Below are 24,410 nucleotides of genomic sequence, written 5' to 3'. Positions count from 1 at the left end.
CTCATATCTAAAAATTATCAATAAGAAACGATCTGACATTTCTTTATTGAACATTACGTTTAAATACTTGCAATGTTGCTTCTATAAATTATGGCAGATATCTTAGCAGAAACTGTTGCTCCGGAAGATTTAAAGGTAAAAAAATGGACATCCTCAATATATTTATTTTTCATTGTATAAATGGTATCCTAACCCCAAAAGGAATGGGTTATAATGAAATCCTGGAAAATCATACCCTTTTGTTCATTTTCATTTTCTTCCAGAAGTTCGAAAAAATTTACCACGAGCAGCTGTATAGGAATGATGTGACTCCCAAGGCACAATTCGAATATGCGTGGTGCCTAGTTAGAAGTAAATATCCAAGTGACATTCAAAAAGGAATTGTTTTGTTGGAAGAACTCTACAGGAACAATGAAGATGGCCAGAGAGATTATCTGTATTACTTGGCGATTGGTGTGGCTAGAACAAAAGAATATTCCAAAGCACTAAATTATGTTCGGTCCTTTTTGAGTATAGAGCCAGGTGAACTCAAAATGTTCTCCAAATTGTTGTGCAATATTGTTTGTTTCAGGCAATCAGCAAGTAATCAATTTAGAACAGGCAATTAAGAAAAAGATGGAAAAGGAAGGAATGGTTGGAATGGCAGTGGCAGGTGGCGTTTTGGTAGCAGTGGGTGCCATAGTTGGAGTAGGAATGGCCATCGCAAATAAATCCAAGTCATAAATATTGGTTGAGTCAGGTGAATTTTGAAATTTTGCTTATTTTGTACAATGTATATGTTTTCATTTTCTAATTTATTTTAGTTGATATTGTCATGCAAGTGATTATATATTTTATATCTAAGTAAAATGTATTTGTTGTGTTACTTTGTGTTTTATTGTGGCAGTGGATCTTTTATATTTAAAAAATCATATTGATAAAGAAGTGGGTTCTCTCAGACAGGTGTGAGTATTCCCAAAATAGGGAACTGCCTTAAATTATTTAGTTGTACAAAAAATCATTGCAGAATCTAAAAATTTTTGTTCTTTCCATTTCGGAGCCAATCCTGATTCTTGCTAATTAGCTTTATGTTGTAAGCAGTGGCGTAGCTACCTAGGGGCTAGGCGGGGCAGTGCTCCAGCACCCTCGAATCCTTACCACAAATTTCGATCGAACTGAGTTGAGAGAAATTCAACAGTTATGCCTAGGGAATTCCCCTAAATTCTTTCTGTAGGTTGGCAGTGTTGACGGATAGTGATTCGTGTGTATTAATATTCATCGATGTGCGTTTTATTGTGAATTCGCGTTAAGATTTTTTTTTTTTGAGAACGGTTAAAAAATTAATGCTGTATCAGGAGTAAGTAAGTTAATGTCAATAAACTTTTTTGTACTGGTCAATATAGTGGTTCAAATTTATTTGATTTTACCACTTTGATGTACGTTGAGTCAATAAACAGTGTGAAATCTGTAGATTTCGGCTACAGCTCATTGTATAACGCGAAACAGTAGGTGTATTCGTTCAGGTCCGCGTTAAATGTGGTAATACTAAAGGTGATAATTTTTTTTCGGGGATTCCCCAACCACGCTTGTAGCGTATCATTGTGTTTCTCTTTCCTTTTATTTTAGATACTAGTGAATAATGAGTATCTACCTACTCGAGCACAATCTAATATTGTATTGTTTAAATAAGCTAGAAAACTAAAATTATGTATAAAAAGAAGAAACCCAGTGGTTAATTTAAATGCCTTCTGCAAGTACATCTGACCAAAATATTTCTAGTGTTAGTGACTCAAAAATGTGGTAACTGCAGTGTTGGTTGAGAAGCCTACTGAAGAAGATTCGACAATTTTTGCAGTTGGAGTTTTGCATTGGAGATACCTCCGCCGCCGATCATCGGAACGTGGATGATGTTTGCATGACACACATAACAGCGGAGGATTTGCAGGAACCACAGGCCTCTACATTTTTCGAAAATGTGCACGACAAATCTTAAGACTTGGGAAATTGCACAAACAAAATATTAAGTGATAATGAAAAACGTCAAATTCTTGATATGGGGCCTTTACAGCCTTCAAAACCTTTTCCAACAGACATCAAGACAATAGAACAATAGGTGTTTTTCAAAATCGTACTACATTTCGTGTCCTAAATATGGGCCAGTTAATCGTTTTTCCAAAATAATAGACGCTGCCTATTGTCAACACTATTGGTTATTTGCTTCACAAGGGAATAATGTTTGGTGTACGGGAATTCGAGATTGGAAGCATTTATCAGAAAGAATTAAACGACACGGTTGTTCGAGTGGCCATTCGGAAGCATGTGCTGTGTATGAATTTTGAAAAAAAAACGATACCAATACTAACGATAAGGAACTTGAAAATGAAATTCGCAAAGAAGCAATTTTGGAAAATGGTCCTTCAAAGGTTATCCGATATCATACTTACCCTAACAAAGAGTTCTTTGACTTTGAGAGGATATCAAGAAGACAAGTCAAGAAGGTTATCACGGAAATTTTCTGTCCTTTGTAAAGCTTGTCGCCCAATATAATCATAAGTTTTGGATATGCCCAAATAATTATTATTTCTAGGTTTTTTTTTATCATTTTATTTTGTTTATAATTATTAACTGTTTAATATCACGACTTTTTTGAAACTGTGTTTTTTTATGTTTTTTAAAATGAAATGATTGAAAGCTTTTGGACCAAACTTGGAATCCATCTACTAGAACAAATTAGAGCCTCACCGTTTTTTGCCATCATAATGGATACGACACAGGACATATTGAAGGTGGATCAGCTAAGCATTGTTGTGAGATATGCAGTAATAACGAGATCGGAAAATGGACAGCCAATTGATATAGAAATAGAAGTCAACCAACTAACAAAATTATTTATCGAAAAAAATATTGATTTAAAAAAATGTGTGAGGTAAGGTTATGATGGAGCCAGTGTGATGAGTGGTGTGTATAATGGTGTACAAAAACATATCCATCCTAACACAGAGTACGTACATAGAATTAGCAGCTGTGTGGAAACACAGATTTTTTTTGCAACGTTGCATGATTTGTATAACTTTTTCGCAAACAGCATCAAACGTTGGGATCCACTGTCAAAATTCACTGCCGAATCGGTCATCACTCTAAAAAAACTAAATCCGACTAGATGGACCAGTAAGGTCAATACGATATCTGCAATAAAACTTCGTTATTTTGATATTATCAAAGCATTATTTTGGGCGAGGCAACTAAAGCTTTAGCAGAGACCAAAGCAAAGTTGCAAATTTATAGAAATGATTTCGAATTATTCAAGCGCAAAGCCAGTGAAACCTCAAGAAAAGATGGTATTGATACCCATTTTCAAGAAAAAAGGCAAAGTAACTTTAAAAAACATTTTGATGAATTAGCTGCTGATCACCGATTACCAAACCGAGAAAAAAATATTTAAAATTGAGTTTTTCAATAATGTACTAGACACAGTAATACCACAATTAGATACACGTATTATTAGTACGAGTGCAGTCTGTTATATATTCGATTTTACAACATTTTTATTACATGTTGATGAAGCAACTTTATTAGAAAAGTGTGACGAATTCCTAAAAAAATATTCAGATATAACAGGCCCTAGTTTTCACTTCAATTTATTAATATTTACCACCTAGTTTTACCTCAACTGACTCAAGCATGGACTGTTCACTAATTATGTAAGGAAATAATGAGCAAATATGGAGTGCTAGAATGCGACCTAACGGAAGTATTTACAGCAATGTCATCATTCTTTACAATTCCTGTCACTTCTGCAGCAACTGAAAGGTTGTTTAGTAAATTAAAAATAAATAATAAAAAACTATTTAAGAAATAATGTGGTCCAAACTCGACTCTCGACATTTGTATATTTCATATTTTTATTTGATAAATCCTAATCAGTTTACATAACAGTGGGGCCCCATTTTTTAATTTGCCCCAGGGACCTTGGTTACCAGCTACGCCACCGGTTGTAATCCTTGTATTTTGTAACAAAATATGTCATAAGGGATACTTATACATATTTATAGAGATCATTAGTCCCTTCAATTTTCAAACGCATTTTTGTTATTCATTGGACAGAAAACGAAAAGTACTATGGTCTGTCGCAAAGTATATCGTTTTGATTTTTGATGGCAATTATCGAAATGACCTGCGGATCACAATAAAATGCATAGGTATTGTAGCACAGAGACGGACTTCTAAGGTTATGTTTTATTATTTAGGTATAATAAAATCACATTAGGTACTAATAGAGAATACGACGATATAAACTAAAGAATTAGTGACATATTTGTAAGAAGCTTTTTCGAACCGCACGGTACAACAGGTTATTGAAAACTGCCGCTGATATCAGCCGACACGTACTCGACATTTACCTAGTTGCCCCTGCCTTGTCCCTTACCTATGAATAAATTATTGGTGGTTGGGTTTACTCATTAACATTGGGTATAAAGGTCATAATTAATTTGAGATAGACATGCTCACCTAAGTTTTAATGTTTATATTATTGCACATAAGTGATTATGGAAGAGAAGGTATATATGACCCGCCGAATTACAATACATGGCCCGGAGATAGCAACTCCTAAACTTTCTAAAAGTTGTTGTGATGGCGCGTATATACCAACTCAAGGGTTGTGTGCATTTTGTCGTTGAGTTATAAAATATGTAGGGATAAATATCTTTAAAAATTAAACCAAATGGTGAAATGTAAAGTTGTTAATGCATTTTAAAAATAATACTTCAAGTTTTCTACATATTTCTTTTGATACCTACCGGTAAGGAAATTTGCTGCATTTGGTTAACATGGTCTATCCGATTGCCGGCGTTCCACATCAAGACAATTTTATTTATTTATTATTATTTATTTATTTATTTAGCACTTGGCTATTTACATAAGCAAGTAAAATTTGCATAAACAAAACTATAAATTTCGCAAATACCCCGTAAGTCTCTTCTTGAACACTCTTGGGCATATTATCCTGCAGTTCATTAAAATTACAAACACCATCGTAGAATAGAGTTTTCTGTAACTTTGTTGTTTTTACCATAGAAACATTGAAGTGCTGATTGGAACGTATATTATATTGATAAAAGTTTGACCTTTTTTCCAACCATAATTTAAGATAGCCTGGTTGGTGATCGTGCGCTATTCCATAAACCAACATTAAACTTGCTCTTCTAATGAACTGCCCGACATTTATCCAATTTAGCTACTCTAACATACTCTTTATTGGAGTATATGTATCACAGTTCAGGATGATTCTCATAACTCTATTTTGTTGTAACTGAAACTTATTTAAGTCTTCTTTTGTACAAGATATAAGCAATGAACAAACTTATGAAAAATGGGGCAAATTTATACTATTATACACTAATATCCTAGTCCAATGCGATAAAAACCGCAATACACGGTTAAAAAACCCTATTTTCTTACAAATTTTTTTGCATAGATATTCAACATAATTACTAAAGCATAATTGTGGATCTAAGATCACCCCTAAATATTTAATTTAGGAAACAAACTCAATTTTATTACCCTGTATATCCACAGAATACCAAGACTTATAAAATTTTTGACAGTTAACCTTAGAACCGATAACCATGCACTTGGTTTTGGAGCTATTTAATTTCAGTTTATTTTGACACAGCCATTCGTAGAAATGCTGCATTTCGGTGTTCAGTTTGGCGTTTCATCAGCAAATAAGTTAACAAAAGAGTTTTTTAAAACCTGATACATATCATTTATATAAATAATAAATAAAAGCGGCCCCAACACGCTTCCCTGCGGTACCCCCATCTGCTATCCCTATGACTAGAAACATTATTATTAATTTTAGTCTTGTGAGATCTATCAGATAAAAAGTTCTTTATCCATTCTAGTACAAAGTCTTTAATGCCATATAAACCTAATTTTGTAATGAGAATGTCTCTGTTAATAGTCTCAAATGCACTTTAAAAATCTACAAAAACACTCAGAATTACTTTTGATTTATTCATGTCTTTCCGCCACACTGCACACATATATTGCAACGCAGATTCGCACGAGTATTTGCTCCTGAAACCAGACTGTCCAATGTAGAGTAGGCAGTTCCGCTCCAAGTAGTCTCTCAACTGCCCACACACTATCGTTTTCAGGATTTTATCCACTACTGGCAGCAAGTTAATTGGTCGAAAGCTACCCGGTGTTTTCGGTTTTGACACTTTAGGTATGGGCACTATAATGCTTGTTTTTAGTTTATTAGGGATTTTTCCGGCACTTAAAGACGCATTCACCAAATATAACAACGGATAACCTATTACACAAAATAAATCCTTGACGAGCTTAATATTTAGAACAGAGTCACTTGTACTTCTATTTTTTAGGTTATTTACAGTTTTTTCACGCTCCGATATCGCTATTTCATTTAAGCTATCGGCATAAAAGTTATTCATGTTTTCTTCTTCTTTGTCACTGTAATGTCCAAAATTAATATTGGTAAAATATGCTTTATTATTTTTATTTCCAACAAGTCTTTTTATTATCTGCCACATTTTCTTTCCATTTCCCGTGCAATCATCAATTTTTTGGTTATAGTATCTTTGTTTTTCATTTCTGATAACTGAAATAACGTTATTTCTTTTTCTTTTATATTCTTCCCAGTCTTCTTCACTTTTGGTGTATTTACACTTTTTGTAAGCAATGTCCCTAACTTATTGCGCCTGTCCTATCGCACATGAAAACCACGGATATTTTTTTGGTTGGGTCTTGCTGAGCGGAGATATCCTATCAAGCGCTCCCTGTACAATTCCTATAAAATCCACATATATTTTGTTAACATCCGTGGATGTGTAATTCCAATTTTGACCAATAAGTGCTTCCCGTATTTGATTAATATTTTGAGAACTCAGATTTCTGATATAAGCATCCTCACTTACTAGTGTCTTGCTTCGAACTTTCACTTGAACGCCAATAGTTTCGTGGTCACTGATGACAGGAAAGTTTCTCGGGACCTCCTCTACGTTGAAGTCATTTGTTATTATCTGATCGATTAGTGTAGCTGAACTTACGGTAACTCGTGTTTCCTTTGTTACTATTTGCTTAAAACCAGTCGAATTAACAACGGACTGAAGTTTTTTGGAGTCATTACTATTTTTCAAATAATCGACATTTAAATCTCCCAAAAAATATGTCCTTTGTTTCTGGTCAATTAATTTTTCTACAAGATAATCTAAGAACTCTTTGACATATCCATTCGGTCATCTATATAGTGATCCTATTAACACCGTCTCCCTCTCAAAGAGGACTATCGCAGCAACTGCCCAGTAGCTGTAGTCCACTGCGTCTTTAAAGCAAAGTTTGAAATTGATACCATTTCTATTGTATAGTATGCTACCACCAGTATGTCTGCTGTTGGAAAATGAAACAATGGCAGTATATCCATCAATATTAAACTCACGCTCCTCGATATCCTCCGTGATATGCGTCTCACTTATACAGACAGCAAGAGGTTGATTGTCCTGCATTATTTCAGTTAACTCGTCTATGTGTGATGCTAGGCCCTGTATATTTATATGCAAAATCAGACCAGAGGGTGCAGAAATATTCGTAGATCTATTGGTTTTAAACATTGATTGCTATACATAATGTATACGAGATTTTACCCTTTCTTGCTCTTTTCTGTAACAAGCACAGTCTTTATCAAACACCGTATGCCCAAAATCGATATTTGGAACCTTCAAAATATCTACAGCAAATTTACAGTTTGTGCATTGTTGAAAATCCGTCACCACTCCTGTGATTCCCATTGCACAGAGGATTAAACATTAAAAATTTAAACCAGCGGTTTCCAAGTCAGTAGAATCCTGGTATTGTTCGATATATCAGACCACGCGACCACGCAGATGAAGTTGATGAAGATGGTTTTGAGTGTCCAAAGTGTTCCTAAAGAGTTGTCTTTATTTGTTGTATTTTTTTGAGCATTTTTCTAAGTAGGACAGTATTACTACCCATATGAATGTTTGTTTTTGTTATATTTTCTTTTAATTTTAAATATCCGCTAAGTATGACTTGTGAATTTATTTTAATTTGTTTTGGATGGTATTTTCATGTAGTAGTATTATTCTATGAGTCATAGAAAGAATTTTTGTTTAAGAAAAAAAGTATTGTTTCACAGAACTTTTAAACCAAATGTGAAACTTGGAAGTCCGAAGAATGTAAGTTCAGTTTATACTTTTGTTTCTTAGGTAGGCCATATATAACCACCATATATAAACACTACCTTATAATGTTCACCTCCTTCTGGCTGCATACTCCCTAGGAGAGGAAGAGCTTTCGTTCACTTCCATTTTTTTTTTATTTTTGTTATTCGTTATGTTTGGATTTATTAGATCATTATTAGTAACAAAAAAATTCTATATGGGTCAATCGTACCCCCATTACCAAATGGACTTTACGATGGGTTGTTTGAAAAAAGTTTTTTTTGACAATACACTTAAACCATATATGTTACTTCGAAGTCCAACGTGCATTCATGCTAAACATATGTAAGTTCGGTTTATATTTTTTTAAATACAGTTTTGCCAAGTAAGAAACAGAGTAAACGCAAGAATAAGATCACTCAAAAGAGAAAATTGGGTCAATTTTACTAGCGAGATGGACCACGACCCGTATGATGCCCAAAGGAAAGTATGGAAGATGCTGCGGAACAGGAAAAAACAAGTTAACGAGCTCGTGCAGACCAAAGGAGTACCAACAGAGACATGGCAACAGCATTATAGCTTTACGATGCTGGGAAAATGCAGAATATAAACGAATACGAAACAGATATAAGTGGTACGATCACTGTTGAAGAGGGGGACGCAAAACTAAAGAAATTGAAAAACAGAAAATCACCCGGACCGGACGGTATCCCCAACGAGCTTTTAAAATATGGAGGCCCCGAACTCGCAAGGAGACTAGCGCAACTATTTGACAAAAATAAAAACGGAAACACCAGACGAATGGCATAACAGCATCACCATACCTGTATTCAAGAAAGGAGTTAAAACCTGCCCAGAAAACTATAGAGGAATAACTCTCTTGAATACGGTAATGAAACTTTTCACGAGTATTCTCAAGGACAAACTGGAAGCACAAATTAAGAATGCCGAAGAACAACAGGGCTTCACAAAGGGACGGTCAACAACAGACGCAATGTTCATTATAAAACAAATAAAAGAAAATGCCACAGAGTACAACATGCCAGCGTATATCTGCTTCATTGACCTAACAAATTCATTTGATAGGGTCCGATTGGGAGACGTTTTACAGATATTATATGCCTACGAGATATAGTCTGGTCCCATCCGTACATGCGCAAGGATAGCAAAATTAAAATCTACAACTATCAGAACCATCATGACGTACGGCACGGAAGTCCGCGAAGACACAAGACGAAACAAATGCTAAGGGTAGCAGAGATGAAAACACTGAGAATAGTGGGTAAAACAAGAAGAGACAGAGTAAGAAACACAGATGTCAGAGAGCAGTGCGGATATAAAATATTGTGAGCTGGGGAAGACAACGTAAGAGGCAGTGGTCTAACCATGTAAGACGGATGGACGAGAACAGACTTCCGAGAATAGTCCTGGAAAACAACTCTCCCGGCCCAAGACCTCTCGGGAGACCACCTAAAAGGTGGAAAGATAGTTGGCAATCCACATCACAGATCTTCAAGAAGTAGAAGAAGAAGGAGAAGTTTTGCCAAATTGCATGATTTTTCTTAGGTGGACGATATGTGCCCACATTGATCAAAAAATTATATATAAGTCAATGGTAAGCCCATAATCTGAATGAGTTTTCTGGCAGGGCAGGATCCAAAAAGTTAAAAAAAACTAACCAAAACTAACCAAAACACTTTTCTAATAAACTCATTTATTACATAATTTATGTCACTAATAACAGACTTATAAGAAAAAATATCACAGCCATTTTAGCACACTAATAATATTTTGACAGTTGTAATACAGGGCTCGCAAAGGTATACTCGAGAACCTCAAAGAACTATAATCTCTAACGTCGAATCCAAGAAAATCCGTAATTCTTAACAATGATTCAGTAGGACACATACACATAGGTACAAATTTATTACAAAAAAGGGTTCAAACACACTCATGCTCGACTTTCTAAAAGTCAATGTGTGTGAACACGCGTTACAAAACTTCTTTCTTCCTAAATCCCCCATAAAACTGAAGGATCCCCATCACCAGGACGATCTTAGTATTGTTAACACGTATCTGAATCATTGACGGATAGTCATAACGACGCCGTTGCCGTGAAGTTCTGCCTCCGCCTCAGAACCCTTGACTTGTAGAGGTCAGATTTGTGACAGACCACTACGGTACCGCCTTGCTTGCTTTCGGGAACCCCTTTGCCGTTACCGCTTCCTATAAGGTTCCCGATCATCTTCGATACGGAAAACTTTCTGGTTTTCTGAGTAAACTGGCGACATTCGCTCAGTATCGCGTCAAACGCTGTGTATATTTCTTGTGAGTTTTCAGCCACCGACACTTCATAAAACTGGCAATTGTTCTGGATACCGACAGTACGTCCTTCGACTTCCTCGACCTGAAAACAACGAAATACGCATTTTAATAAACGGATTGTCAAATATATATTTTTTTATTATCAAATAAGTGTCCCAAAAAGTTGGTATTTATATTGTAGACAATTAATTCGATTTTTAATTATATTTGCAACTACTCATCAATCGTCATTTGCTTTACGGAAAAAATTTCAGTATCGCTATGACCACACTCAGTGAAGATGCAACAAAACGCGAGTTGCTTAAACAAAATCTCTTTTTCGCGAAATTCCCGATAGGTAAGTTTGTTTTAATAGATAATATCAACCAAAGTGCGAGAATATGGATTACGTATCCTCATAAATTTTCTACCGTTTCAAAGGCGTACGCTATATCGTACAATGAGCACCTGCGAACCTAGCCTAATCGTTCACGACGATAGATAAATAACCAGAAATACAAAGCTTTTCTTAAAGTACAACAAATAAAATCGAAAGCCTAGAAAATACCATAGAACCATCTAACGCTCGCTATTTATACGGAAGCAGTTTGGGTTTAACGCAACGCAAAACTTGGGAAAACGTTCTCCGTCTAATGAAAAAATTACGATAATATAAAATGGGCCCCTCGCTTCCCGTTAATCCCGTTTTCCGATGGAAAATTTCCCGGTGCCGGATTAATGGATACAGCGGAAAAGTTCGCTATAAGGTGTCTTAAGCCGTATAATAAAACGTTCCCCATTAAAAGGTCATTGTTCTTTATTATGTCTATATACGAAGTCCGAACTGCGAAACATCGTAACTTCCCCCATCGGAATCCCAAATAGAAAAGCGAAATCGACAGAAATAGAATCGTTATATCAGACCTAATGCCCAAATTTAAACCTATATGCGTATGCGTGTGGGTTGTTCGGATTGATATTGTGCGAAAACTAAAATTTTGCAACCTGGCTTTGAGTAAGTCATTTGTTGAGCGTCGGTTCTAAGTTGAAACCGTAGTACTATGGTATAATAAGGAAGAAATCATAGTGTTGGTTAGTGACCCAATAAGAAATAGTTGACGGATAATCGTGACGTTTGTAAAGAGTAGAAGAAGAAAAAGAAGGTATTTGCTTGAAGCTCGATTTCAAGGTGGCAGATCATCGAGCAGAACTTGTTTGTGAGAAATAATAGAGAAAAAGGTACTTGCATGTAGCTGGATAGGTGGCAGAACATAGGGCGAAGGAGTAGAACAATCACGACTTGTAGGTGGCAGTGAAAGAATTCCTTGCATTTTCAGCTTTAACTTTTAAAAAAATATTTCTACATGGTTATTAGTTCCGTAAGTATTTTATAGGTTTTACATCGACTGACGTTATTCCAGGAATTCACTCTAGTAGTTTGTGCAGGTAATTTGCCTGACTGATGGGACAGTTCTTTTTTTTACTCTGTATTTCAACAAAGATTTGCACCTTTACAAAATCCATATTTAAAAGAATCGTGGAAATATGCCAAAATCGAGTTTACTGGAGATTTCCGACAGTGCGACTAGTAGTAGGTACACTGTTAGATTTTTCCTGTGTCGGGTATTGACTCTGTTTTGCAAACGTTTCGCCAAACATCAGACATCTCTCTAAAAAAAATAGTAATACGACAGCAAAGCTGATCAAGACAATGATGAAGTGGAGGGTGACCCAAATTTGAGGGGAACTATTAGAATCTCGGAAACCGGAAGAGATGCGAGGTCTGTTAAATAGCAGCAAATTTGTGTATTTTGGTGCTTAATTTAAAGCAGTTTCAAAACCGAGAAAATTGCCATTAGTTTTGGAAATATCCGTGAAAAACCGAAAATCTGCGATTTCGTTTGAATTTTTTCTGGCCTGGCTGCACTTTCTCAGTGCAACTTTTTGTGCCCTCCAAGTTGACATTATTAAGTTATAAATTTCGGTTTCATGTCATTATCATTAATTTACTTTTATCATAGAGAATTCGCGGCAACACCAAGAAGTGAGAGAACATGGGCGGGCGTCCTTTAATATTTGGGTGGACTTGTGGAATAATAAAATTATTATATAAATCTACCGGATTACTTCTTATGGAGATATTTAAAACCAACAGGTTGATAGATAAAACACATAAAAAACCGATAAATATATTTTATTTATATTAATTTTAAAAACGTCTATTTTTTGATAATGTAAAAATTAGTTACTAAGGTAAAACGTAATTAAAACTGTTATTTAACAAAATACGTCAAGACGGTTTGATATAATAATGTTTTTGTTTCATAGTCTCCTTTTTTTTTGTAAATTTGATTATATTGTTCATTTCAGGGCGATATTTTTATATATTTTTTCAGATTAACGAGCTCTTTAAAAATATTAAACAAAAAATGCAAGCTCCTTAAAAGAAATTAAAACGTGCTAAATGATACGGAAACATGTATGTATCCAAAATTTCAACACAACGACCGGCTAATCCTAATAACGGTGGGCGAAAAACAACCGCCTCTCCTTAAGCATTCGGTGGTTTCATTATAAAAAAAAAATTCATCCACACCCACCGCGTCACGCGGTGCCAAAATAAAACGTGCAAAGTAACGAAGGTTCGAGACGCAAAAATTTAATTAATTTACACCCAAGAACGCCCGGTTTGTCCGTTAAATTAGCGAAAGGTGTATGACCTTTTTTGTTTATTTCGTAAGGGGGAGGTGAAGTGCTCTGTAGGCGTGAAAAATGTTTCTAATAAATTCGGTCGGTTATCCGGCATAATTTAATTTGCATTTGTTTGCAAACGCGGGGATGAACGCTGCGCGAAAAGGCGACTAAAGGTTCTCGACCCCCATTTGCGTCTTAAGTATATCGTGTGAAAGTTCGGTTGGAATCTACGGAAAAACTGATTTAGAAAGTATAATTTAAGAGAGCTTTCTAAGTAAGACGAAATTGATCTTCCAAGTTCATCTTCCATTTCAGACCAGACGTTTCGTATAAAATCCCTTGGTTATTATCTATGCACGATACTGAATGTACTGAAATTTTTTAGGTCATGGAATTTTTTTTAATTGCTTATGTCAACAGACTTTTTTGTCGACATTCAAAAATTCTCCAGGACGCTTTTGGGTCCCAAAAGTTTACTATTGGCATATTATAAAGCTGGGGACTAAGGGGACGGCTTTTATCGGGAAGACTCCCGTTTATTTTGCTATTGAAAAAAAAAAATCATGAGAAAATATAAAGTTTATTATTTAGAATGAAAATAGTGAAAATAGAGCAAGTGTGACCCCCAACGTTCAATTTTATCGTACAGCCGCAATGACTAAGATATGATATTATTTTATCTCCGGACGCTAACGTTCAATTTTATCGAATAGCAGAAAGAAGTGAAAAAGTGAAAGTGAAAAGAAAATTCTTTTATTTAAAAATAATGAGAACTAATTTGTATTTCAAAGGTATGCGGGAACTTGAAGAAGCTTAGATTAAAATTATATACATAGTGTCGCATTTAAAAGACAAGGTGTGCTCAATACCAGAACTTCCTTACCAAATCTTATTTTTGAAATTACTTGTACGCTTTATATACAATCTGTCAAAAAAGTCTCCATACATACAGTATTTTTGTAGTTTTTTTTTATTTTCTTCTTTCACTTACATTTAATAAGAAATATGTTTGAAGTAAATATCGGCAATGTCATTAAGAGTAATAAAAACCAAAAAATCACCTGAAACACATTATTTGAACGATATAAAACAAGGCAGAAGCAAGAAACTACGTCAAATGCGTCTCCATACACTTTAATAAATCACTATTCAGAACTGCAGGTAGAACCATTGATTGTAAAACTAAATAGTTTTTACCATAAATCTTTAATATAGGTTAGGTATAAGTATATAGATATAACTCACTAATTTATTATTATCTAACGTCAATAAATACTATTAATTAAGTATTATTATTTTTATGTTTAAAAACTGTAAATATACTGTATTTTTTTCGTCGTTTGACTACTCTTTCCTTGATTTTCAGTAAACAATATAAAGAAAAGGGCATAAAAGTACATAGATGGTAGAAAAAAGCGTATATTTGCGCAAATTTTAGGCATTTTCTGTGCATAAAAATCCGAACTCTACTTATGCTTATGCTTTATCAAGTCAGCTTGTATCAAATTTCGCTTAAACAAATGAGTTTATTTTGACGCCACTTTCAAGTCAGTGGTGTTGAATTAAAAGCAAAATGAGCGCTAAAAATGGCGAAATTCCAATTGCGCTTCTAAAAATCATAGTAGAATTATGGAAAGAGAAAAAATCCTTTAGATATATTGATAAAATAATTAAAAAATCACATTCAACTGTACCGTATGTAATAAATCAATACAGATCCACCGGATCTTGGCTTTTATTGACGGAATCATGGACCAGCATGGCTATTTGAACATCCTAAAGAATAATTTAAACCAAAGTGTTAAAAAACCTAACCATGAGGGGTATTATTTATTCCAACAAGATAACGTCACTGTATGATCCATAATGTCCGCCATACAAAACCACAATATCCGGTTGTTAACCACATGGAGCACCTGTAGGAAGATTTAAAGCGATGAGTGAAAAAACACCAAGTTACGAGTAAAGAAGAACTCAAAAATAGGATAAGAGAAGAGTGGGAAACATGTCGCCAGAAGTTACAAGAAAGCTTGTTGTAAGTCTTCCAAAAAGACTTAATGTCATTATTAAAGCAAATGGCAATTGTACAAAATATTCGATTTTAGGAAACTTTTCAATTTATCATAAGAAATAATAGTGTACTGCCTTATTTTTTATCGTTCAAATAAAGTGATTTTTATTTAATTTTTATTACTCTCAATGAGATTGCCGATATTCACTTAAAATATAATTTCACATGAAATGTAAGTTAAAGGAGAAACTTAAAGAAAACTCAAAAAATGCTATTTGTACGGAGACTTTTTTGACCGACTGTAAATTGCATTGCTACGGTAAAATGCCTGAACGCCTCTAAGAAGCTCCTGCCCAAGTTCTGTTAAATTATAGAACGGGATTACTAAGATTTCTTCGAGGGTCACTTTTGGAATTTTTGAGAATATAAATGTTGCGGGCAAATAGCCAGAAGTGGGCGTGTGTTACATTTCTTTAACACAATTTTCTTTTCTTTGCATAATTCTTTAAAAAACTCTGTTAAAAAAATATTGAAATTTTTACTGCCAAGGAGAAAATATATTCTATTGATCATGAATGATAATGGAACACAAGGACCAGATTATAACCTGTAGTTTGTGCTTATTCGCGATATTTTTATTACTAAATTAACACATAGTCGAAAATGTAACGAAATGTATGTAAAACGACAAGACACTACATCAATGCCGATTTTGAGGAGGTTCAATAGGAGATTGAGATTGGAAGAGATGTTCTTATTCAAAAGGATCTGTGCCAAGTTTTTTTTAACAGAAAATATGTTTCATTTTGAAATTGAAGTCTCAAAATTTTCAAGAATAGCTTGAACATTTTGAACCTGTAATTACTCGATGGGGAACGTGGTTAATCAAATAAAGCATTGTATTAGACTTTTCAGATTCAGTTGATTCAATTAAAAAACTAAAAATTTATATGAAAAATGTGAACTCATAGATCAGTGACATATATCAAAGCTAATTTTAGTTTTTTAAGGGCGTAAAAGTACATAGATGGTAGAAAAAAGCATATATGTATTTGCGCATATTTTAAGCATTTTCTGTGCATAAAAATCCGAACTCTACTTATAAGTCTTACGTAGGCATACCCTGTTTACCGCAATTTACCAAGCACCTTAAAGAAGTGCGCATTATCTCCTATCGTCTGGGTTATAAAATAAACGAAACGATGGTCCGGCGTCTATAAAACCCCCCAAGTTCAGCAACAAATTCAATCACATGACAAAAATCCATTCATGTAACCATTAAAAAAACAAACCGCCCGCAGTTTTTCTCGCGTTTTCCCAGCCGGTTTATTTGTTTTTCCCGGATATACATAGGTAACTGGCGGACGAAATAGTGGACTAAAAATAAATCTTTTTTGTCGGGAGCCAAAACAAATCGACTCGAATTATTATATTAACACTGACCCGTAATATTTGGAAAACTTTTATTAGTTTCCCAATTAGCCTTAAGGTGAAACTCATAAAATTTTAGATACCCGTCCTTCGGGTACGCTGCTGCATAGATGCAGCGAAATTAGCGAGCGACCTTCGGGCGATAAACATCCTGGGTGCGGAATATCGACACCGTCGTCAGCCGAAAAGTAAAATTCGAAGCAAAAAGACCCAATCGCGAGCCGACTGAAAGCTTTAAGGAACGCATTTCATCTCGAGACAAATTTTTGCGGCTTGCGACCACTATAAACAACGCTGAGTATCATCGCGCATCGATAAGTGATATACGGGTTGGAAAAATTACCTGACGCAGATGTTCGAGATCGGCTTTGTTTCCCAACAGTACCGTTGGCATCTGGTTCCTTATTTCCAGTACTTTCTGAAGCATCTCCGACGCTTGCTTAAACGATTCCCTGCAGGTTATGTCGTACACGACGAGGGCTGCATCCGCCCAGTGGATAGCTTCTTCTGGGAAAGCTTGAAGGTCACAGCTGCACACGTCGACGATCTCAACCTCGAGCGACGTGTTTTTCACGGTTAAGGTTTGCTTGTAGAGCAAATCTGCAAGTACAAAAAAAGCGTTTTTAACATCTGGAAAGCCTTTTAAATTGTTTGCACTTCTATCGTCTAACAAAGCGACGTTTTTAATTTCCAGACGTTCAGTCATCAATCATAAAAACGGCTATAGTTTTTCTTCTCGTCGGAGGTCGTGAGTCGGCATTAATTAAATGAATTTTTCTTTAACTGGGAGACGGAGACGAAAACATTCGCGGTTCAGCGTACTCTCAACAAATTTCGCACAGTCTAAAACAATTTGGAAATTTTCCCCCGGGCAGTTTTCAGGGAAACCCGCATCTAATTTAGAGCTATACGTGGCGATATAAAGGTAAGCGTAACACTTTCTATTGGTCACGCCATGTTCAATATATACGTGGTTGAACAAGTGATGTTTCACTTACTTCGATTGATATTTATTTTGTTCATAAAAAATCATCGTGATAACCACAAGACATAGCTGAAACCTATTTATTTCATAGAGTTCCATAGACGCTTGTTGTCAAGTATTGATCCGCAACTAAGCATCTGTTTCAAATGGTGAATAGTGCATTATCCAACACGTGAGGAATTAAGGAAACCCTAGCGGTAATACCTTGGAAATATCCGACGTGGCTTGTAGGAAACGAAATTGACGTGCTAAAATAACATTTCCCGCGGGCTAGATCGATGTATAATTGCGTTTCTTAAAGAAGGCAGTAGAAAAATCTATAAATATTGGATTTAAACCCTTAAAAGGCTAGTGGGTCTATTAGCCGAATCGGTATTATGCAAATGTTTTTGAGGTGGTCCCTTTGAGATAGAGGTTAACTTTAGCACGGTTCTAATATGAAAATAATGAGAGATTATAAGCTTGGAGATATCAATTCAAAACCAGAGCAGCTTTTTCCCCTAACAAATTGAACTTTTCTTTAGCAACAGTATTGTCGGCCTTGGGAAGGAATAGAAGAACCTCTAGCAAACGGAATTTAAACTTCAATCGGTTTGATAATTAAACTTGTTTAAATCGTCGAAAAAACAAAGTTGAATTTCGAACTGATGGGTTCGTGAATAAGAACTCAAACGCCAAACTCGTGTACATAAACAAGCTTCAGAATTCGCAAATTGTTGAACCGCCTCCAGGTACACATACCGTATAAATCATACTCTATTTTTAAAATACATCTTTTTTATCGCCCCGCTGTACTTTTGTGTTGTTTCACAATTCTCTGTTATTGCGCTGTGATGCGATAATGCGAAAAAATCAGCAATGTAACATCATTTTTGATTACACCTGTTGGCATTTTATTACATTAATGGCGGCCCGGTGGTCGTTTGGGCGATTTCAAAAGAAACACAAAATACCATTGCCGCTATGTTTTGCTTCCGCATGTTTCTCAACCTGCTTAGCCCCATCTCAAATTCGTCTTGCGAAATATATATACAGACCTAATAATTTAACACGCAATATTTAAGAGAGGTTTTGCAACATTCCGCTCCGATTTGTGGACGATCGATTAAAATACTTTCGGATTTATGTTCATTTAAATAAATATTTAAGAGACCTGATCCAAATGATTTTAATATTTTTTCACAATCCCGGTAAGGATATACAGGGGTCTTCTTTCAGCGCTTTTGCAGACTACAGGGATCTTTGTACATTCCACACTGCTACAACTGAACTTGAAATGAGTGTTTCGCAGACTTTAATGCAACTTACCGTTGAAATGATAGACAGTAAACTCAACAGTAATAATTGCCTAGCAGGTATACTTCCACCAGAAATATAGTGCTTTTACAACCGATCCCGTGATTAACTTTGTCTACTATTTATTTCTCCAAAACTGCAAACCCCTTATAGAACACCCTGCCGAACAGACCCTTACCCGTAACCATTTCAGGACCATCCTAGAAATTTATCTACCTATACTACTAACAAGCGGGCTATAAGTGTGCGTTCAATCTTTTTCGCTGAGCAATTCTTGACACATGTACATAAAAATATTAGTACAAAGTAACAATTTATTAAGTTCTATATCATTATTAATATACAAAATATTAAATATAATAATAATAGAGTATCAGTCATCTAGTTCAATGATTAACTCCTCCACGAATCGTTCTCGGGGTTTTGGTGTACTATCGAATCGATTTTGTAGTTTTTATTAAAATGTTTTATTTTTAATAACTTCAGAAGTTGTTTTTTCGTGTAGCTCTCTTCAAAGTAAAAATCATTTTCGTACAAAAATGCTTTGATTTCTTCATTATTTGAAGAAGTATTTGGAATTTTCCTAATTTGGGCTGAATGATACGAGCCATTATCCAACACAATAACCGTATTTGATGTTAAAATAAACGCGTCTACTTATTCGAAATATATCAACAATGCTTAATCAAATGCACAAATAAAACTTTTTGCAGCACCAGAACGATATTTGAGAAAGTTGTTTGTTTTTAGACCCGTACAAGCTGTTAAAGCCTTAGTCTCCATAGCATTTATACAATAAGAAATTATATTACGGATTCAATTAAAAATACATTTGACTTCAAATACTGCAAAGAAAGGAAATACATTATAGACTGCAGACGTATACGTCTCGTTTTGCTAAAGCGAATAGTCTTGGTACTGCGTATACATCTAATCCAGATACACCCCAGACCCGCGGATTGCTCTACTCATCAAAAGCCCGCCCGCCGCTTTAATTTAAATGAAATTTGCAAGTCAAATTGACTACAAAATAAACACTTGGCAGGTTAGTTCTAGCATTCCACACATTGTTCTCGAACGATTTGTTTAGATGAGAAGTGATGGCTAAACATCCAAAAACTTGTGTTTAATCGGACGTAAAAAAGAAAATTATTTTCCGAACGTGTATACACAATTGAAAAAAAGAGGTTACGATAATATTTCGATAGACGTTTTTTCGTTGCCGACCGCGCTGAGTTTTGAAGAAAATTGGAGTGTGAATACTTTTTCCAGGAAAGCTACCGATTATTCTTATACCTGGCGCATTACACATTCGAAATGAGTTATTCACTAACTTCAATAAAATTAAATAACAATATGCAAGGGAAATTTTGTGACGTGTCGACAGGTGTTGAAATTTATTCAGTCAACTTCAGTTGTAATTGTTCAATGACAATTTCGTCGCTATATTGACATTCGCCATTGCCCAAACGTGAAATTATTGCGTCTTAATTGCAAGAACTCGGATCAGTTTTGGAAAAAAAAATAAACGAAAGACCTGCATCATACATTATACATCATGCTGAAGCTCTTCCACCTATATAAAATTGCTGTAGCGCAAGAATTAGGTGCACAAAATCAAATTACTGTAATTGAGTTTTGATATATTTTAATATTTTTCCTCAAAAGTAATTAATATTGAATTTTAATTAAGTGAAATTGTCTATTTGAAGATTGTCGGACCATATTTCTTCACTGAGAAAGTTGAGACAAAGCGACCTTAGAGAATATGGTTTAGAATGTGTATGGCTATTTAAGAGAAGCTTGTCAAGACTTTCACAGTACGAAGACCTCTCGATATCTCAATTTCCTTCCTTCGAATGTTCTAAAAACTAGGGTATCTCTAAATAAGCCTAAAGAACTTGAGAAACTGAAAACTAACATAGAAAATGAGGTGAATGCTATTCTAAAGCCCTTCTCGCTGTAATGGATTGTTCAAGAAGGCAAAGCGAATTTCAATTTAATGTTAAAATTGAGATGATTTCCAAAAATTTTATAAAGCGGTTTTCCGATGTAAAAATGACGACAGAAATGACGGAAAGCCGGCTATTATGTTAGAATTTTTCTAGTTTATTTGCCTTCCGTTTTCATTCATTTTCGAGTAAAATCTGTTTTATACTATGGAAATGGATCGAAAATAAACCAGACGTTCCGCGATAATTTAAAAAAACAATCGTATATTATTAGGTGACGTATTCATGATTGGGAATCCCACTTGTAGTTTTGTCGATGACGATTTAATGCCTATAATTATTAATATATGTATACAATATATTAAAAAATTCAAATACCCATAAAATCTACCGAAAATAATGTTATTACAGAAACTTTGAATTTCCCAACAAGAAAATACTTTTAGAAAAGGAAGAGACTAATAAGTTGGAAAATTTTAAACCCCTGCAACAACGTGAGATCAAGTAAACGAATCCTTCGTTAGCGCTTTTAAAATGAAATTAAGAAGAACGACATACTTTTTACTTCTGCATTCCTCCTGCTTTGGTTTTTGCTGAGTCGAACTTGCTGACGTTTCGCCAATTATCCTGTTGGCTTCTTCAGAGCTTGACTGAAACTGGCGAAACGTCAATAAGTTCGACTCAGCAAAAACCGACGCAGGAGGAATCTAGAAGTATTACAGTAGCCTGTGGAAGTTTCTTTGAAAAATTAACAAGTCTTTATGGCGAACGACATCTTCGTTGCTTCCAAGAAACCGAACACATGTACCAGCATGCATATTCGTGTATCGTGCAAATTCGTGCGAGTTCTAATTACCGAATACACTAAAACAACCATCAAATTGGTAAACACGGGCAGTAAACATTAATAATAATGGTACGTGCGTTAAGGCGTGGCCGTGTTTCGCAACACACGCTGCAACCTACTTCGAGGCAAATATAAACAAACTCAGGATAATCGGGATTATAAATTTGGGGACATAATAATGTTGATTTAGTCTACATTACGAGAAATATGGTCGTTTCTTTTAAATACTCAAATAACAGGCCTTTTCTACAATATGCGGTACTGTATTTATTGCACATTTTGACAAAGAAATATCAGCGTTCCACATATTATTTTTAGACTTAATTTCAAACATTCAACAAATCTAACGAGGCACCGTTAAAGTGTCTGACCCAGTTGCCCGATGCTCTATTGTAGAGTGTTTACCTGCGCAACATTACCTGTGAGCATTTCTAAAATTCTTCCACCAACTTCCCGCCGCTGAGAGGAATTTGGACTGATTTAAAAGATTTCAGTAGTCTACTACAGGGAGTGTGAAATACTTGATCAGTTACGTGACGACTAGTAAACTAAAAAGGCCGGTATCAGTTTTAGTTAAAATAAGAAAAAAATTCTGAAATAAACACGTGAACCGAATGAACAACGACAGATTGCCAAAAATGGCAGAAAATGGAACAATGGCAGAAAGAACAATATACCACTCGGAAGAAGATGCAGAAGAGGACCGTAGAGGAGGTGGAAAGAATCCCATCAGGAGAGGCTTTACTAGGATACATATGGGAAACCGTATTGAAAGAAGAAATAAAAAAGAAATAAACGCGAGTTTCACTAACCCAGAATCGAAGTGGAAACAATATTAAGACTAAGGTTAACTGCTAACCACAGCAGTTAACTGCTGACAATCCATCCATGACAATTTTGTTAACCTGCTCAATAAAGTTAATTGAGCTTGGATTTCAATATTCAAGAGAAAGATTAAAAAAGATTACGTTAAGACTATTCGAGCTGGTTTAGATTTCAATTATGGGAAAATGATTTATTAAAAATATTGAACATATGAAAAGTATTAGCTCTATGTCCCATTGCTATATTGTTAGTCATTCAATCACTTATATTCGTAAGGATTACGTTAGGTCAATTTGGGATGACTAATAAGGCTAGTTTAGTTTGGATTTCAATATTCTAGAGAAAGCTAAATAGATTTATTTCAAATATTGAAGATTCCAAGCAAAAATTATTCGCTTTTTGCTACTGTCCCATTGCTAATGATTTAATCACACAGATTCGTGAAGATTATGTCGTAGGATGTCGTAAGTTATAATTATTTTAAAAATATTTTTAATATAAGTGTACAGGGTCTCAATTATTGTTAATGTTGCTATTTTAGATCTGTGTGGACTGCATGCTTCTTGCCTTTTAGAAATGTGTTTATGGTGGAATATAGAAAACCATCTTTATCTCCTTCACAATGTAAAACACATCCTACCGGGGAGACGATTTTAAGCATTTTATTGCACAGCAGTTGGATATAAAATAAAATAAATATAATATAAAATAAAATATAGGGGAATTAAAACCGTACGATGGCCAATCATTTAGACAGACGCTGCCGCTGATTTGTTCTGAGCCATATCGCGGTTATTCTCGCTCCTCAATAACCATTTTTCACACGAGAGAACAATGATTAATACGGTTAGTTACGGACAATTAGAAAATTCGCGTCGGATGATTTACTGCTCAGTTATTTTCGAAAACGTTGAAGGTTTCGAGCATTTTACGATGGCGAGCGACGTTTTGCCGCTGAAAATCGTTTCGGTCGCGAAACACAATCCGTAAAAACGTTGTTTTTTGTTCATGCGCCAAATACCGACAGCGTTTGCAATAATATGTCGCCCAAGTTTTTGATAAATTATTGTTTCGGACATGTTGCGAAAGGCGCGTAGCAAAATGATGAATATTTAGTTTAACTTTAACCGGACTTTCGCCGATCAAGAAGGGCCTGTTTCCCCTCGAGACTGCTATAATCAAGATACAAGGACAGTCATAAAGTTATAAGGAAACATGACTCTATGTTTAATTAACACTTTCTTTAATTACATAATCAAAATTTAATATTTTATGCACTCAAAATTTCGGATATTTAAGTTTCTAAGTAAAAAAAGTATCCTATCTTCAATTTTGAGACTAAGTTAAGTAATCTAGATACAAAGATAAGTGTTGAACCTTTTAAAAATCTAAAATTAAGTTATTTTGAGACTCGAACTTGAAATTTGAAAATTGGAGGATACTAAGTCAAAATTAAAATTTCCCTTCCTGTTAAAATATATTTACTAATCTCAATTTATTTTTCAAAATTTTCAGTTCGATTGTCAATATATTTCAATTTCAAAAAATTGTTGAAAGGCGCGAATTAATTTGTTACTGCCACCAGAGGCGAAATTTTGATGTCAAACTAATTAATAATTCAAAATTGCTTTTTTGTTCAAACAAAGGAAAGATTGCTTTCAAAAATTTGGACACCAAGCCATGATAATGGCATAGTCAAAACGAAGCAAGTAATTTGATAACAAAAAAACAAATTTATTCAATGCAGACCCAAAATTATTTATACGCAGTCTGGACATTGAAATCTATAAATTTGCTACATTTCTAAAACAAAAAACCAAAAAATTTAGTTGAAAGTAGCCAAAATTATTATATTTTATCGACAATGATTCCACTTGACAAA

The 24,410-nt window shown here is 34.8% G+C and overlaps 2 protein-coding genes across 2 annotated transcripts in view; one reads left to right on the top strand and one right to left on the bottom strand.

The window, feature by feature from the left end:
• LOC132696782 (mitochondrial fission 1 protein) lies at positions 1 to 865 on the top strand. Its single transcript, XM_060661801.1, has 3 exons — positions 1 to 135; positions 264 to 522; positions 572 to 865. The coding sequence occupies exons 1-3, from the start codon at positions 91 to 93 to the stop codon at positions 721 to 723; spliced, it is 456 nt and encodes a 151-aa protein (XP_060517784.1). The 5' UTR covers positions 1 to 90; the 3' UTR covers positions 724 to 865.
• Positions 866 to 9,918: 9,053 nt separating this feature from the next.
• Positions 9,919 to 24,410, bottom strand: part of LOC132696561 (ras-related and estrogen-regulated growth inhibitor-like protein) — a 37,203-nt gene continuing 22,711 nt past the window's right edge. Inside the window, exons 4-5 of the mRNA XM_060661456.1 lie at positions 16,967 to 17,223; positions 9,919 to 10,590 (exon numbers count right to left, since the gene is read on the bottom strand). Of these exons, the coding sequence (XP_060517439.1) occupies positions 10,279 to 10,590; positions 16,967 to 17,223 (569 nt within the window). The 3' untranslated portion in view covers positions 9,919 to 10,278. The remainder of the gene's footprint in view (positions 10,591 to 16,966; positions 17,224 to 24,410) is intronic.

The sequence above is a fragment of the Cylas formicarius genome, unplaced genomic scaffold (assembly GCF_029955315.1).
Source record: "Cylas formicarius isolate icCylForm1 unplaced genomic scaffold, icCylForm1.1 PGA_scaffold_1__22_contigs__length_36826433, whole genome shotgun sequence".
In the NCBI taxonomy this organism is placed as follows: domain Eukaryota; kingdom Metazoa; phylum Arthropoda; class Insecta; order Coleoptera; family Brentidae; genus Cylas; species Cylas formicarius.
Note: the sequence above shows the minus strand (reverse complement) of the source record. Positions and strands in the feature narration are given on the sequence as shown.

Bases quoted from the DNA above. Each gene is read 5' to 3' on its own strand.
- LOC132696782 (XM_060661801.1), top strand. From the start codon at position 91: ATGGCAGATATCTTAGCAGAAACTGTTGCTCCGGAAGATTTAAAG. The intron at 136-263 runs GTAAAAAAATGG...ATTTTCTTCCAG, and splicing joins TTGCTCCGGAAGATTTAAAG to AAGTTCGAAAAAATTTACCA. The intron at 523-571 runs GTGAACTCAAAA...TGTTTGTTTCAG, and splicing joins CTTTTTGAGTATAGAGCCAG to GCAATCAGCAAGTAATCAAT.